Here is a 15,300-nt window from a genome sequence, read left to right as displayed (position 1 = left end):
GAAACAATCCATTCCTCAATTAAACTAAGCCAAACTGAACTTAATTTATGCAAGGAGTGCGGATCTTATCGAAGAGAACAACTGGCTGATGTTTGGGCTTACACGGGATGAAGAAAGTGCTGCCATCTGCCTGGCATACAAAATCTGTTAAACTGTTCACCATTCCCCTCAGAACTGAGCTTTCACTTTTAAATTCTTGTTCCAGAGTCCCTGCCAAGCTTTTGTTCTCCATGATTTTCTCTAGTCCTCTTCAGCTCTAAATCAATTCCATGGATGTGGTGAGCATGTTTCACCCATAGCAAATCATAGACGGAGAAGCGTATCATTTTTTACTAGACAAAAATGCATTGTTTCCTAAACGGATTATGCTTTATGCTTTTGGTTACCATTCATTTGCCAGAACAATCTGTAAAAGTAGAGAGCAATTTAGCAGTTCAACCTTTGAAAAAAAAAAATTTACTTTCAAGTAGCCATTAACAGGCTGTAACAACATATACCTCATGAATTAGTTTGTACATTTGACCACATATCTTTCTAGTGATTGCCTGAAGCTTTGCACCTACTCCCAGCAGAAATTAAAAAATGCTAAAAAACATCAGATTGAGTTTAAAAAACACCAGTATTTGTAGACATTTTACATTTTTTAGCTTTTATCCAGCCACAAACTCAACTTCATAACTGTTTTGGTTTGTTTTTTTGCTCATGAGTCCCAGTTCCATCCATAGTTATTTATTAACTTGTAATGATGTGCTGGATGGCTGAAACGAACAATCGGAATATATAATGGGTGAGTCCTCTGGGTTACAGCAAAGCTGTAAATGTGTAATGAGTGCTGGCAGACACATAATTCAGAGAAGCGGTTCTGAAAAGAAGCAAGTGTTGCTACTTAGTGAAGGATATGTAATGAAGGATTTCCCATGAGTTGCCTCGTGCTCAGGCAGAGGCAGGGGCTGCTCAGACACTAGGTTCTTAGTTTCCGTAAGTTCATGGTAAAAGGATTACCGGCTGTAGTAAATATTGCTTTCCTTTGCTGCAAAAGCCACCCACTTCAGCTGCAATTCCTTTCATCCTTTCTGTTTCTCCATTCAGCTTGAGTAGGATGTGGAGCTGACTACATGCTGTGGACAATTGGGAAGGAAGAGATATAGAAAATTTTTGTCAATGACTTTAACTGCTGTTCCCACCCCAAGCACCATGCAGTTGCCACCACACTGTCTTCAAAACTCCTTGGCCAGTGCATACTTACCTAGAAACCCTGAGCCTAGGAACCTCAGCTCCACAACTGCAGTCCCCTCTGATTCCCAATGCCTTGGTCTCCTGCTCAAGTCTGCTCTGCAGGAGAAGATGCCTGTCTCTAAGTGTTTGAGCTTAGACGCACACCTTCTTTTAACTCAAGGGGGATGTGGGCCTGGATGTGTCTCTACAGTCAGTTCCAGTTCTCTTCTCAGTCAGTTCTGAGCATTTGGTCTGAGCCTAGTGCTCCTTCTGCCACTTCCACTTCCCCTGCAAACCTCTGGAAAGCAGAGTTTATTTTTCTGTGCCTTACAGCCACAGCAGCCTCAACCACAGCTTTTACTAAAACCTGTGGAATTCTTGCTAAGTACGTGAGACATATGATCAGTCAGTCCCTACCTGCTGTTGCTATGAAACTGAAAATAGACAGCTCTCTCATGCCCACTGAAAAGTGGGCTGATTATCCCAAGAACCCTTTTATCTATCTAATCTGTGTGTCTGTCCATGTTGGCATCTGTCTGTCTCAAGCATTTAGAGTCTAGACACAGGTTTTGATGGCTGGAAAACAAATACAATGACAAAAGAGGGCTTGTAATGGAATGCCTTGCCTTGCACTTGACAAAAGTAGGTCTGAAAGCAGAATGCAATTTGAAATCTCATGTGGTACATTTATTAATTTTTTAATTGATATTTAACAGGGATATGTGCTCCTAGGGTATGTGGTAATCAGCTCCACATTAATTTTGTTTGAAAGTACTTATATCCAAATCCTTTATACATGTTTCAGGAAACCTTGCTGGCTTTAACTTTGGTATTTTCTTAGATTAGATTTATTTCAGCTAACACAGTTCTAGAACTATTCATTTTGATTTGTTTTTTTGTTCCCTCTTCTCACAGAAGATTTCTAGGGTTTAATGCCATACATTTTAACAATTGCTTCAATTACTGGACAGTCTGCTTGACTCCAGGGGTGACAAAAGAATGGTAACAACTAGAAAATTTAATTATGTGAATGCAGTAAAACAAGCAATTTTAATTTGTGCGTGTGTAACAAACTGTCTGGTGCATGACGACAGAAAGATGGAATCACAGTTCTGTATTTAAACTCATACATGAAATATACAGTCCATGTACCTTCATTATAAAGCCATCCTTACTGTGAATAAAGGAGGGATAAACAGGTAAGTCAGTTACATAATAGCTATGTAACAGGAAAACGGAAACAGCTACTTCAAAACGAGAGCTTTCTTTTTAATCTATTGTAAAATCACAATGTAAGGAGGACCCTTCCTTGGTTCTTTTGCTCTGCTAACAAGACGCATTGTGTTCCAAAGCCTGACAGGAACAATTAAATGAAAAGCAAAGAAGGACCACAGGGAGTAAGTGAGCACTTTGGTCACCTCTGAGTTATGGAAGGAAATAGGAAGGAAATAGGGGAGAACATAGAGAAAAGAAGAAGAAATTTAAAAGGATTCTACTTCTTCATGGCAATCTGATATCAGGAACATTTTCATCTGACAGTCTCTGTGGAGATCTAGAAGATATGGATGACCAAACTGATGACCTACAGACCTTCTCCCAGAATGTTTCAAGTCATCCCTTGAAACATCCCTTGGATGTTTCAAGTCACCAGGAACAGAGGAACAGCACCCAATCTGTGGCCTCAAACAGTAAATCAGTAAAACTGATCTGTCCCTTCAGCCCAAGCTGGGCTGGTTCATTTTCAGATCTGGAGATCTTCTATTCAATCCACTATATCATCCAACTTAGTGGTCTACACATTACATTTTTTACCCTTTCTTTTAATGCTTTTACTGCCATACTATGTTTGTAGAGTGCTGAGTTACTACACAAGCTATGCGTAAGTTTAAATCAGGACTGGATCAAAAAGAATTTTCTGAAAACAAAGCTCTGGCTCTGAAAGCCATTGACTCTCTTGTGGCAATAAAGAGAGATCCATTTATGTTGTCTAGTTGCCTTGCACCCTACATCTTGTTTTGGTATTTGCACCCAGTATCCCATATTCACTCTTGTTTTTATGAGTTGCAGTGGATCCCATATTGGTGGGAATGACAGCTTCCCTGAAGTTAAAAGAGATCCTTTCTGGATCTGACTGGCTCTTAAGCTTGGCAGGCTGTGTGCTGTTCAATGATTGGCTTTAAATAACACTGAATTAACAAGCAATAGCAAATACTTGGGGGGCATTCTAAGAAATGTTGTATAGATTGGCTGTGCTTCAACATATATAACTGCATCAACAGGATGCTATCCTATCCTACAGGTACTCTGGTTCCAGACTTGTACCTGGGTTGAAACTGACCCAAACTGAAAGACAGCAGTTAATTGTTATATGAAAGTAAACTTCAATGTGGTGCAGCCTGCAGTGTGGTTGTTTTTAATTTTTAGCTTGTTTTATGATTTTTAAGATAAAATAATTCAGCCTGTGGAAGATGATGAATTGATACTGAGATCCACAATTACCAAACAGGAAAAACAGCACAGGAAGCCTGACTGGGAAGGATTATTGTCAGTGTTCAGAGGGAAGTTTAGGTAATTACCTCCACCAGTCATTGTTCAGACCATCTAATAAAACCATATGCAGAGCGGCCAAATGATATCAGATACTAAGGAGATTGGGGCATTTCAAGAACTTGAACAAAATACAATTAGTACCATACCTGGGAGGGTTTTATTAAACAAATACTTAAGTCTTAAGGAGAGTTTTCAATGTACTAGGCACGGGAATATAGCACCTGAGCAAGCTGTGTTGTTTAATGTCATTACTGATCTGGAAGACAAAAGAGTCAGCACACCTGTGAAAACAGCAAGTGCTAGCTTCTGGAACAGCATAAAGGAACTCGAAGACTACACAGACCCCCGCGGCCTGGGAGTGCTCCCAGTTCCTGGGACCTAGTGTGCCCTGCAGCCACATTCCAGTCCCATTTCAAGAGAAGGTCTGTGCTCTTGCCGGTCCCTTTTTCACCCTGGTTTCCATTCAAAGAAGGAAGCCAGAGGAGTCATTGCATCTCAACAGATGATCCACACATACCTCATATACAGACAAACCCAAAAAATTATGAACCTGAGCAGGAATTAAAACAAAATTAGATTTAGAAAAAAGCAAAGTAATGCACTTGGGAATACCATACCTACATGCCAAGATATCAGGGGTAAACTACACTGCTGACGAAGACATATAGATAATAGAGGGAAAAAATTAAATATGGCAGGTAATAATAAGGTCAATGGAGGTTGTGGTATGATACAGGAGCAGAGCTACAATTTCCTCTCTTGCTGTCTCACATGTCACAACAAATAATGTTCAGAGACTTATTAAAAGAATAAATCATGTAATTCCAGACAAAATATTTTGATAGAGTGAAGTTTAAACAGAAACACCAGTACAAGGGCTTTGCTTTGGAATTAAGGCAAAATGAAAAAAATATACTTCTGCTCTGCAGAAACTCTATGTTGTTAGCTAGAGTCAATAGTGATATTGGCACTATCTTTACTTATCAGTATTTCTTGACAACACAACTGACAGGTAGATCATAATTATCTCCTAAATAAATATATAAAGCTGGGATGTTCAGAATATGACAGAACACTAAAGAAAGACGAATACATTAGATTGTGATAAAGCAACAAACAGAAAGGCCACTAAATCACCTTACTGCTGTGTGATAAAAAGGTATGAATAAAGTTGGAGTTAAAATGACCCTTTTCCACGTGATTTTTTTAAAGGCACCTCAGAGCATCACAAGAATCTTCACAGTATAATCTGAGTTTGCTGCTGTTCTCTGCTCCCTTTGCCATGCCTGAGAAATGGACCATCTCCATCCAATGTCACAAAGTTTGTTTCTGGACTGAGTGACAAATTGTCACATTCACATGCAAATAAACTCAGTAGGCATCTGTTAAGGCTATTCTGGTTCTCTTTCCCCTACAAAATGTAGGGATAATTTATACATCAGTCTCTCACCTGATCAGCTGAACTATTTCTGTTAATGAAAGCAAGAGGTTCATCTCTAAAATGAGATGATTAATTTTACCTCATGGTTTCTCACGGGTTTTAAGAGGAAATAATTTAGCAAGGTAGTTCTCCACTGTAAATAAAGTCTCCATGTTACATTTATATCCCTCTGTACAAATGGACTTTAACAAGTCATCCCTAGAATACAGACAATAAATATATCACTGCCTCTGGATCAGAGCTCCCTCAAATCCACCATGTTTGGAACTGCTTTTGGTTTATGCTGTTCTCCATCAGAAGCTTAGTGGCTCTTTCTATTTCCCTGTTTCATGCAATGCCACTCAAATTCCACTTTCGTAAAATAACACTCTGCTTTAAATGGCGCACCTGCCTTGGATTAGCTAAAATAACTCAATACCTGTAGTTATTCCAACTGCTTTAGACAGGTGAAACAAAAAACATGAGGTGTATTTTATCCTGCAGATGCTTACTGACAGGCACATCCTGCTTTTGCTGAAGAGGCAGAAAAAGAGGAAGTTAACTAAGAACTGCAGTATTTCAGAGGACAGAAAGCGAGTTCTCTGCCTTTGACAACAACATAGAGCAACAGGCTGACCATCCACAGCTGTCATGGGTCCATGCTCTGAAGTGGTGAGGATTTTCCAATGGATGGGGTTTTTTGTGTGCCTCCCAGGAAAGACTGGAACCAACTATAACACAGGTGACAAAATGGGATGTTATCTGCCAGCCCTATTGAACGAGCAGGATTGGTATCACAGCCTGCATGAGATCTAGTTACTCAGACTAGGACTCCTCTGTTTGCTCTGATGCAGAGCTCCTGCCCCTTAGCACACTGCTCAGGCTCTGACCGTTCCCTGGGAACGTTCAGCTCCCATCTCAGCCAGACTCAGAGCAAAAGTCTGAGACAAGCAAATGTACCAACCACTCTAGCCTATTAGAAAGGATGAGATGTAGCCTCTCAAACTCTCTTTTTGGATCTGTGGCACATAGTATGAATGTAATATTCAGAAACAAAGCATGCTAACCACTTGATGGAGAGTTATTCTGCACCCAAAGACTACTGAAGTATTTTATACAGAGTGCAAAACTTTCCAATGAAGTGAAAAACTTTGAGAAATGAGAGACCTAATTTCTGCTAAGATTCAAAGTTGGAGGCAGTTTGGATCCCAGCTTCCTCTGTCATAGGAAACAGATTTAGGCAAACTGTTTTTTCAAAATTCCAGGAAAAGAACTGTGAGTGGTGGCAAGTTGCACCAAGGGGGAGCAAGAATACATGTGTCAAAAATTATAACTGACTAGGTTTTGAGCTCAGATAACCAAAAAGCCTTCATTTTTTCCAGCAACTATTCACTCAAATGAGACAAGAGGCAGAGATGTACTTTAAAAACATTTGAATGAAAAATGAAACAACTGTAAGCTGACTGAAAATGATGTGTTGGGCATGCACAGTAATTCTTACTCCTTACTGTTTTGGAACAGAAGTCCTCACCCATTTTGTATTCAAAGCCAGCCATTAAACCAGTTCCCATCCAACAGCCTTTTATTGGCTGAAACCATTTGCTGGGTTTCAATCTAACTCCTCATGGGCAGAGTTAACCCATCATAACTGCCCTGACACCCTTTCAAACAGTTTCCTTTTGCTCTTCCTTTGTTGTGTAACCCAACTCCTTCCTCCCCTCTCACCTTTCCACCCTTTTCCCACATCTTTCTGCATGTTGCTCCCAGCACACACCCTCTCCTTCATGACAGTGTTGGAGCGAGTGCACATGACTAGCACCTGCATTTCTGGACTAACTGCAGAGCAGGGAGCTCTAAACTTAAGAGTGCCCCAGCAACGAAACACACTAAATCACAGTTCTCCATTACACATGGCAGCTTCTAGGACATCACACACAACAGCAGATGGCTAACCATCTTAACATATTGAACAGGGCCAGTAGCCCAACAGATGAACAGCCTCATTGGCCTACTCAGTCCTGGCAATTTTGGCTACCCTGGAATCTAACAAAGCAGAGTTATGACATGCTAGACAAAATACTTTTTGTGCACTACCAGATTACTCAATTACTTGGAAGTTCTGGGTCAGTTCTGCTTCTCTCCTTTTTGTACAATAAAATTTAAAATTATCTAGAAGTGATGTAAATTTATGTCAGGAAGATCAAACCAAGTATCTCTCAAATTTTATGAGAACAGGCTGTTCTGACATGAGCGAAAAGAAAATAATGGCAGGATGAACAGTAGATCTAATCAGCAGAAAAAAAAATGCTCTAGAAATATACAAACACCACATGCCATTCTTCCTGGGGCATCAGCGTAAACATTAAGTATTTTGCTTATGCCCTGGAATCCCTCTGAACCTGCCAGTTCCAGCAGGACTTCACCAACGACCAACGTCGCTGGCATTCGGCAGGCCATAGACATGGGCTCTGTAATTCAGGAGTGACATCAGTACCTTGTGCTGAGGGTGCTGGGTGAACACTAAACAGGCACCAGCTCTTGAATGACACACTGCAAACTTGAAGCCTCCTGGCTCTCTGCACAGTATGTAATATCATACAGCTGGCACAGTTGGCTTTTAGGACCTACTATTAATTAAGCTGCTTTGAAGCATTAGATAAATAAAGAATTTCACCTGGGACTAGATCATGAGGTCATGAGAGGAGTCAGGAGCTTCCCACCTTGACCACCTAATGGAAGGAGAAGTCACCCAGAACAGCAGTTGCTGCACAAGACAGACTGCAAAGGTTGTTCCAGTTAGAGGCAACTTGGCACTAAGGGAAAGTGTAAATCCTTGGGTAATTAGTGCTGTGGCTCTCTGGCTGCTATGTACCTCTCAGCAGACCTGATTCACCACATGGAGAGGGAAAATACAACACTCTTCAGAAGCGATCAGCTGTGGTTTTTGCTACGAGTCCCTCACCTTGCTCCTAGCAGAGCTGTCTCAAATGCCCGGGCTCTAGCTAATACCACACTGTACTTTTACAAAAACCTGTGCGCAGCAATAGGAGGTTGATTCTTTCTTGCCTTTCTTAGGTTACACAAGCAGATTGCTGAGGAGTTTCTGGCTTACTATATGGGAGCTGTGAGAAGCTGTCCACATTTTCCTTTTGCTATAAAGAGTAGTTTCCAGATGGGATGCTTTTGTTCGGCTCATTTTCAAGACCACATAATTCTGAACCTACAACTAAATTTCACCTTCATTCATGCATGTTTAAAACCAGGGGGTTGGTTTGTGCTCATCTCTAGCCCTTTTGTGTACACTGATACTTCTTTCCTACTTAATTTTTATCTAATGTAAAATTTTGGTCATGGACACACAAACAGAAGAAATACATACTGACTGCAGGTAGCAAGAGTCTAACTAGCCAATCTGAAATTTGGCCATGGCACTTCCAGTAACGTAACAGCTGCTCTTTGCTAAGAGGGTTCTGAGATTTAAATTATTGTACTGCACTTGGAAAAAAATGAAACAATACCTCTTGCAAACCATGATAATACCATACTGTCAAGAAATTCTCGGTAGGCTAATTTCAATAGGGGGGTATTCCCCATAATAAGAACATTATGTGCTGCTAAAATGTGATAGGAATTTTATGTACTATAAAAACAGAGAAACTTATGGATGTTTTTCAGGCAGAAGTTCAGTGATTTTTGACTGCTTAAGACACCCCAGTGGTGAGATTAAAGTCAGTCTACTACCCAGAACTGGGAGATATTTTTGCTTAAATAATATAGATGAAGAAAAGCATGTGGAACTGGAAAAAGCTTGTCTTTATTTGTCATAAATGCTTTTTTCTGTGCAATTAGCTATGCACCTTCAAATCAGTAAAGTTGGTGATAATAAGATTATTCATGATTTAATACATATATATATACATTTATATATCTTCAGTCTTTACTATGTGAAATAAAAAGCATGATCCAATTCTCCCACTTAGGAAAACTTGTGGAGCATCGTATCAGTGTGTACAACTATACTGATTTCCCTAGCTGATCTCCTACCAACAGACATAAAATATGAAGTACACTTTGGTTTTTTTATTTTTAGCTGTTTTTTACATTTCAACTGGAATATCTGACTCTCATTGTTTTATTTTTAAAAAGCAAAGCTCCATTCACCTCCGTAACTCGCTGGATTAAATTTCCCTCGTTATAAATTCAGACCAAACCCCTGTTGATTTGTTTTAGATTTCCAGCACCATAAACGGATGACAATTTTGTTCTTTGAGTATAAACTGAAAAGAAAGTAAATCAAAACATTCTCTGCTCACAACAGGTATTTGAGAAACTTTCTGGCTTGAAAGAAACATTACTTTGATAAGACCTGTGCAATAGCCTACATATCAGATTTCCCTATCCAGCTGTCCAGAGTCCCATTAGTGCCTCTTACTATTATCAGTCTCACTCTATAATTAGAACAGCTTATGGTTTATTTGGGCCTTTTTCAAAACCAGATTTCCTACCCAGGCGTAGCTGTCATTCAGAAGTACATGAATAGTATCTTTCAAAGTAATTTAGATTTTACATTATTTCGTGACAAACAAGAATCAAATGCATTCAAATCAGTACAGCAGCTCTTTCTATTAAATGATAAACACTTTACTTACCTTGGGTGAGATGTTTTCATTTGGCATCTGATTTTGCTCAGACAGGCCCCAAGTCCTCTTCCTTTCCCAATGACAGTCTTTATCTGCCTCTTCTGTACGACACAAACCAGCCTGCATTTGCAAGCTTTCCGTCTCCTCGGGGATTTGTGTTGAAATGACACCTTCCTGACTGGGAAACAGAGCACGGGATTCCCTAACCTCCGCTGCAGTCTGGAAAGATTGTCCTAAATTACTTACGTATCTGCAAAGCTCTTTAGGATTTAACAACTTTAAAAGGTTTCTTCGTAAACTTTCTGTTAAGGTACAGACAGCATGCCTTGCATTTTCCTCCGGCAAATTTCTTCCCCCCTCCTCTAGCAGCAATGAGCTTTCGCCCATCAAGTCCTTCTCCGTAATGTTTTCTGTCATTGTCTCTGAAGCCTGATTTGTCAAAGAAGCACCTATGCCACTAGTAGAGGAGTCCGCCTTGGCACGTACATTATCCTTGTTCTTTGATTTGTCAGTTGAGAAATCTGCAGCTGAGTGGCCACTTCCATTATTTTCTTCTTCAGTTCTGGGATGGTCATTTTCAATGCCTGCAGATGCAACAGGCACTTTATACTTTTCTTTGTCTTTCAAACTGGTACTTTTATCTCGGTGGTGTCCAACAGTGAGAGTCATCTCTGTCTGCAAAGTTGACTGGCTGTACATAGAGGGGTCTCTCCTTACATTTACTCCTTTGAATTTTGAGTGATGACCACAGAAGCCAATGGTGGTATCCATAGGCGTAGTGTTATCTGACACTTGGAACAGACAAGGCATTTCACTGAGGAAGTAAGCACACCCATCACAATCCTTACTCAGTTTTAAATCATCTTCATCATCACTTTCTAATAAAAACTGTAATTTCTTTTTCCAGACTTCATTTTCATGCACTGTCAGCACATCTGAACATTCGAAATACTCCAGATCATCATCAGAAAAGTCAGCACTTACACTTGGAATTTTCTCTGCATAAATCTCCAGAATAGTGGCAGAATTTTCAGAATCATCTTTTACACAATAATTGTGACCTACTATGGGAGTATCTGCCTGCTCATTGAACAGGGTGTTCATGTTCAGAGGTCTACCAAGCCCAGTCTTTTTACATGCCTGGACATCTGCCAGAGACTGACCAGATACAGAGTCTTCCGTGTTAAAGCAACAGTTATCTGTGTGATAACTGATTACATTTGAAGGGCGGGAATGCACCTGTCTGCTGCAGTATTGCTCTGCTTTTCCAGCAGTGACACTGACCATACTGTTAAAATGAATTAGGTCATCACCATTTTCTGAAAAATCCCTCAGGCAGGAAATATTTTCCTGAGTTTTAAATGAATTTTTTACATCCATGTTGTCTTCCATGTTAGGCAAGTGTCTGTGGGATTTCTCAAATGGGGACAATAATTCTGCTTTTCTGAGCTTCTCAAGCAGTAAACCACTGATTTCAATTGAAGAGTTAGAATCTGGTGAAATTAACATGGGGTCACCCTCATAGGGGTAACTCTCGTGTTGTGCAAAATGTTTCTCATTCTGCTCATTTTACCCTGAAGTCTCCCACATTGTCATTTAGGTCAACAAAAAATTCTGGGGAAGTTTTGGGTTTTGTATCTGATTTCAGTTCAACAAAAGTTGAACAGCAGGTCATTCTAGCTGTCAAACTGTTTCCAGGTACTGTTCAATAAAGTGCAGATCTTGCTCTGTGCACCTGCAAATAAAAGAAACCTGAAGTTTAAAACTATTTCTAAAATGGGTATACATATTTTCTAAAAGGTGGTCAATTGACACATAGTTGCAAGCATTTTCAAAAAAGAGAAATCATTATTTTAAAATCAAGATCAAAAATTAACTATAAGTAGTAACTATAACCCAGCTATCAGTAACTATAACCCAGCTATCTATGCAATGACACTTAATGGAAACACATGGTAACTGTCTGGAGCAATTTCTGCTAGGAAAACAAATTCTTAAGCATGCAGATACACGTAGCAGCACAAAACAGGCTTTAGCACATGTCGTTTAGACATTGCTAAATGCAAATAGGAATCTGCAGACAATGTAAATTTTCACATGTGCATGATTTCTACAGGTACCAAGTACCTGCTATTTTGGTAGTCACATTGACACAACAGTAGGCTATTCTTTGAATTGGCATCATAGGGACATAAATTCCAAAATCGGTTTGTAGAAACACTGAAACAATCAGTCTGTTTGGATTTTATAGGGCTATTTCTGTTTAAAGCAATTCTATTGTATTTTGGCTTGATATTTGTAATTTCTGTGATGACAGAACAATGAAATGAGGCTGGTTAGCTTCAATTTCCTGTTCACATTGAGTCTTACTTTCAAACAGCTGTGCAGTAGCAAAATGGTGTGGCAATGCAGGATTTACATAAAAACAAAGTGAAATATACCAAAAGGCTTCCATTAGCTGAATCCAAAGAACTATGGAATCATCTCTCTCTTCTTGTAAAAAACCCTTGTCTCCTAAGCATTCCCAGATCTTAGGATTTTAGATACTTGAGATGTTTTTGTATACTACTAGAGGCACTCTGGGTCAATCTTCACCACAGGGTACTGATGCTAATTACAGCAGGACTCTTCCACGATCCAGGGATCCACTCATCAGGGAAAGCAGTGTAGCAGAACTGAGTTTCAAGTAAAATAGAACTCATGAAGGATGCCAGACTAAAAGCTTTGAAAAATAGTGACCTATTTTTATTCACAGAACTGGTATGACGTGAAGAACAGCAGGAAAAACTTTCCTGCCATCCTGCTAATCTGATGAAGCAATTTAAAGACACCTCTATTCATTCTCCTTTTCCTTCTCTCTGCTTCTCCCATTGTGACTTTTTTAGCTAATGTCCCTCTCCGGGTGGCAAGATCACCAGCCACTAGCACCCTAGCACAGCAACCTTTCCCAACGCCCTTTCAAGCACTTTATAGCGCTCCATCTGCTCTCTGCAGGGCCAAAGCAGAGCAGTCATTGGACCTGTCAGCACCCAGCTTTGTGTCACAGTCCATTGCAGACACTGATCAAAGTCAGTTAGTAAGAAAATACATGGCAGCTAGATTAGAGCTTAATGGCTAAATAGCAAGGGGCTTGCATGGCTTGCTTGGAATCTGCCTCTCATGTGAAGAGCACAAAGCAGTTAAGTATATTTTCATTTCCTTCGGGCAAATCCTGCCACAGACACCTTTTCCACAGAGTTACCAGGGAGAAGAGCAGGAAGAGAAGGTGGTTAACGGGAAGGATACTAGAAGGGACAACGTTAGGTTGTGTGATGAACAGTTTGACTCCATGCATACACAAAGGAGTGCAAAGGAACAACAGCTGATGGGGGAACCAGACCAGCACCCTCTCCCAGCACACAATATATATGTGTGTTGTACACATGAGTGTATGTGCCTACTAAGTACACATGCTCAGCCTCACCGGTTGAACTTGCGGGCATGGAGCTGCAGCAGCCTTGCCGTAAGACTGCTGGCTTCGGCACCTCCCAACAGGCCACCCGGGTCAGCACAGGGCCTCTGGGGTGCATGAAGGGATCAGAGGAGAAGAGACGAGAGGAAACGGGAGGAGACAGAGGAGACGAGCGGAGACGGGAGGGGAGGGGAGAGTTCAGTATTTGTGATACGAGGAGGGGGAGTGGAAGGAGGTAGTGAAAAGGCAGCAGAGAGGCAACATGTTTTGCCAATTTAGTCTTGGAATAAATTGGCAAAGGTCCAGCATACAAGGAAGTGGAGGCCAACAGGAAAGGACGGTTTGAAGAGCAAGCCTGACGTGCCACAAAAGTATATTGTCGGCTCGGAGGTGTAGCCAGGAAGTTGCCAGAAGACACCGAAGATGACAAAACAGCTTTAAAGTAGCGCAAGCCAGCCTGGTTACAGTGGCTTGGCTAGAGATGCTTTGCAGCATGAAACTAAGAGGGGGAAATATGCACTGCTGTACACTGTGTTGCTGACATACAGAAGGTTTCAGGTTATCCACACAGGAGATACAGGGCAGGAAGCTGGTGTGCAGCCTTCCTCAGACAACCACCTTTGAGCCTGAGAAGCAGTATAGTTCAAAATCCCTCGTAATATGGGCTTCCCTGCTGAAGATGACAAGAAGAGGATATTGAGAGGATATTAGTGCATATTGTGGTGGGTTTAAATAATCTGGACACCTGTCGACTGGCCCTGGGCCAATACTCTATACTTGCTTCATGGAGGCCTTTGAACTACAATCTAGACCATGCGTCCAACGGGAGCCTGGAGAAAAAAGGCATCAGATCCCATTATGTTCAGCCTTTCAGATCTCTGATCACATTTTGCTTTCCATTTCAACTCTGAAAAATATAAATATTTAACAGGAAAAAAAATGGAGCAGTAGAGATTAATCTTTTCCTCATCCATTTTATTACAGTGCCATGGAATTACAACCCAGCATTCATCCATCTCCTCTTAAATATGTATTTGCCTAATGTTCCCTGCTGCATTCTTTCAAATCTGCTTTCATCTTTGCTTTCAGAAGACCAGATGCCTCTTTCCTCTTTTTTGGAGGGTATAAGTTATTTTAAAAGCATGGTAATTTTCCCAGCTGAAAAGAGCCTTGGGAACACTTTTTTTAATGCAGATTGACTCATGAATACTCCTTATAAAGCAATTGTACTACACAGTTATCATTATCTTAGTTCAGCTGCATTTTGACATCGAGGGGAAAGGAGCTGTCAGATTTCTCGATATGAAAATTAGATTAGATTGCTGTGCATTTTGTCAGATCCAACAATGGAAATTAAAGCAAAATAATGTTCCATGAGGAAAATGGCAATAAATGCTGGTTTTCCACCCAAGATAAAGAGACTGTATTTTTTTTAAATCTGGGGAGAAAATACAAGATATTAGATTAAACCATAATTTTAATTATTGAATTTAGATAGAAATTGGAAAGAGAACTGTTAGTATAATACCCTCTCAGCTCCTCAAGAAAACTTGTGATAGAAGATGCATAATGAAATTCACTGAGGAAAGATGAATGGGAGATCATGATAAGTGACCATCAGCTATTGACTAGTAACCTGAAAATAAGCTCAATTCCTAATAAACTGGGTTTTGAACATTTGGTGAAAAGAAGACAAGAGAACATTTAAATGTATAAGAGTGTTCTGGCTGCTTGTCTCAAGTCTTGCTCTGGAAACCAATGATGCTAGTTGCTGAATCAGGTACCAGCCAATGACAGGAGGACAGTGAAGCAAAGCCACGTAGGAGAGCTTAACACCACCAGGTTTGAGCAGGTAATGGTAAGAAAGGTGCCTATTTTGGTTTTCTAATCATCAGTAAACATATTTTCCATCTCTTACCGATCAGAACAGTGGTGATTGTTGGGGAATTTTTATGGTACACCATGAGGCGAATTAAACACGCATTTGTGCTTAAATAAAACAAAAAAATACTTAATGAACAACG

The 15,300-nt window shown here is 40.3% G+C and overlaps 1 protein-coding gene across 1 annotated transcript in view; it reads right to left on the bottom strand.

The window, feature by feature from the left end:
- Positions 1-11,217, bottom strand: part of ALPK2 (alpha-kinase 2) — a 33,227-nt gene extending 22,010 nt beyond the window's left edge. The window contains exon 1 of the mRNA XM_009577607.1: positions 9,835-11,217. Within this exon, the coding sequence (XP_009575902.1) occupies positions 9,835-11,217 (1,383 nt within the window). The remainder of the gene's footprint in view (positions 1-9,834) is intronic.
- Positions 11,218-15,300: the final 4,083 nt, after the last annotated feature.

This window comes from Fulmarus glacialis, unplaced genomic scaffold (genome assembly GCF_000690835.1).
Source record: "Fulmarus glacialis isolate BGI_N327 unplaced genomic scaffold, ASM69083v1 scaffold28425, whole genome shotgun sequence".
Classification (NCBI taxonomy): domain Eukaryota; kingdom Metazoa; phylum Chordata; class Aves; order Procellariiformes; family Procellariidae; genus Fulmarus; species Fulmarus glacialis.
The sequence above is the reverse complement of the archived record's forward strand: the minus strand, read 5'-3'. Positions and strand labels throughout refer to the sequence as shown.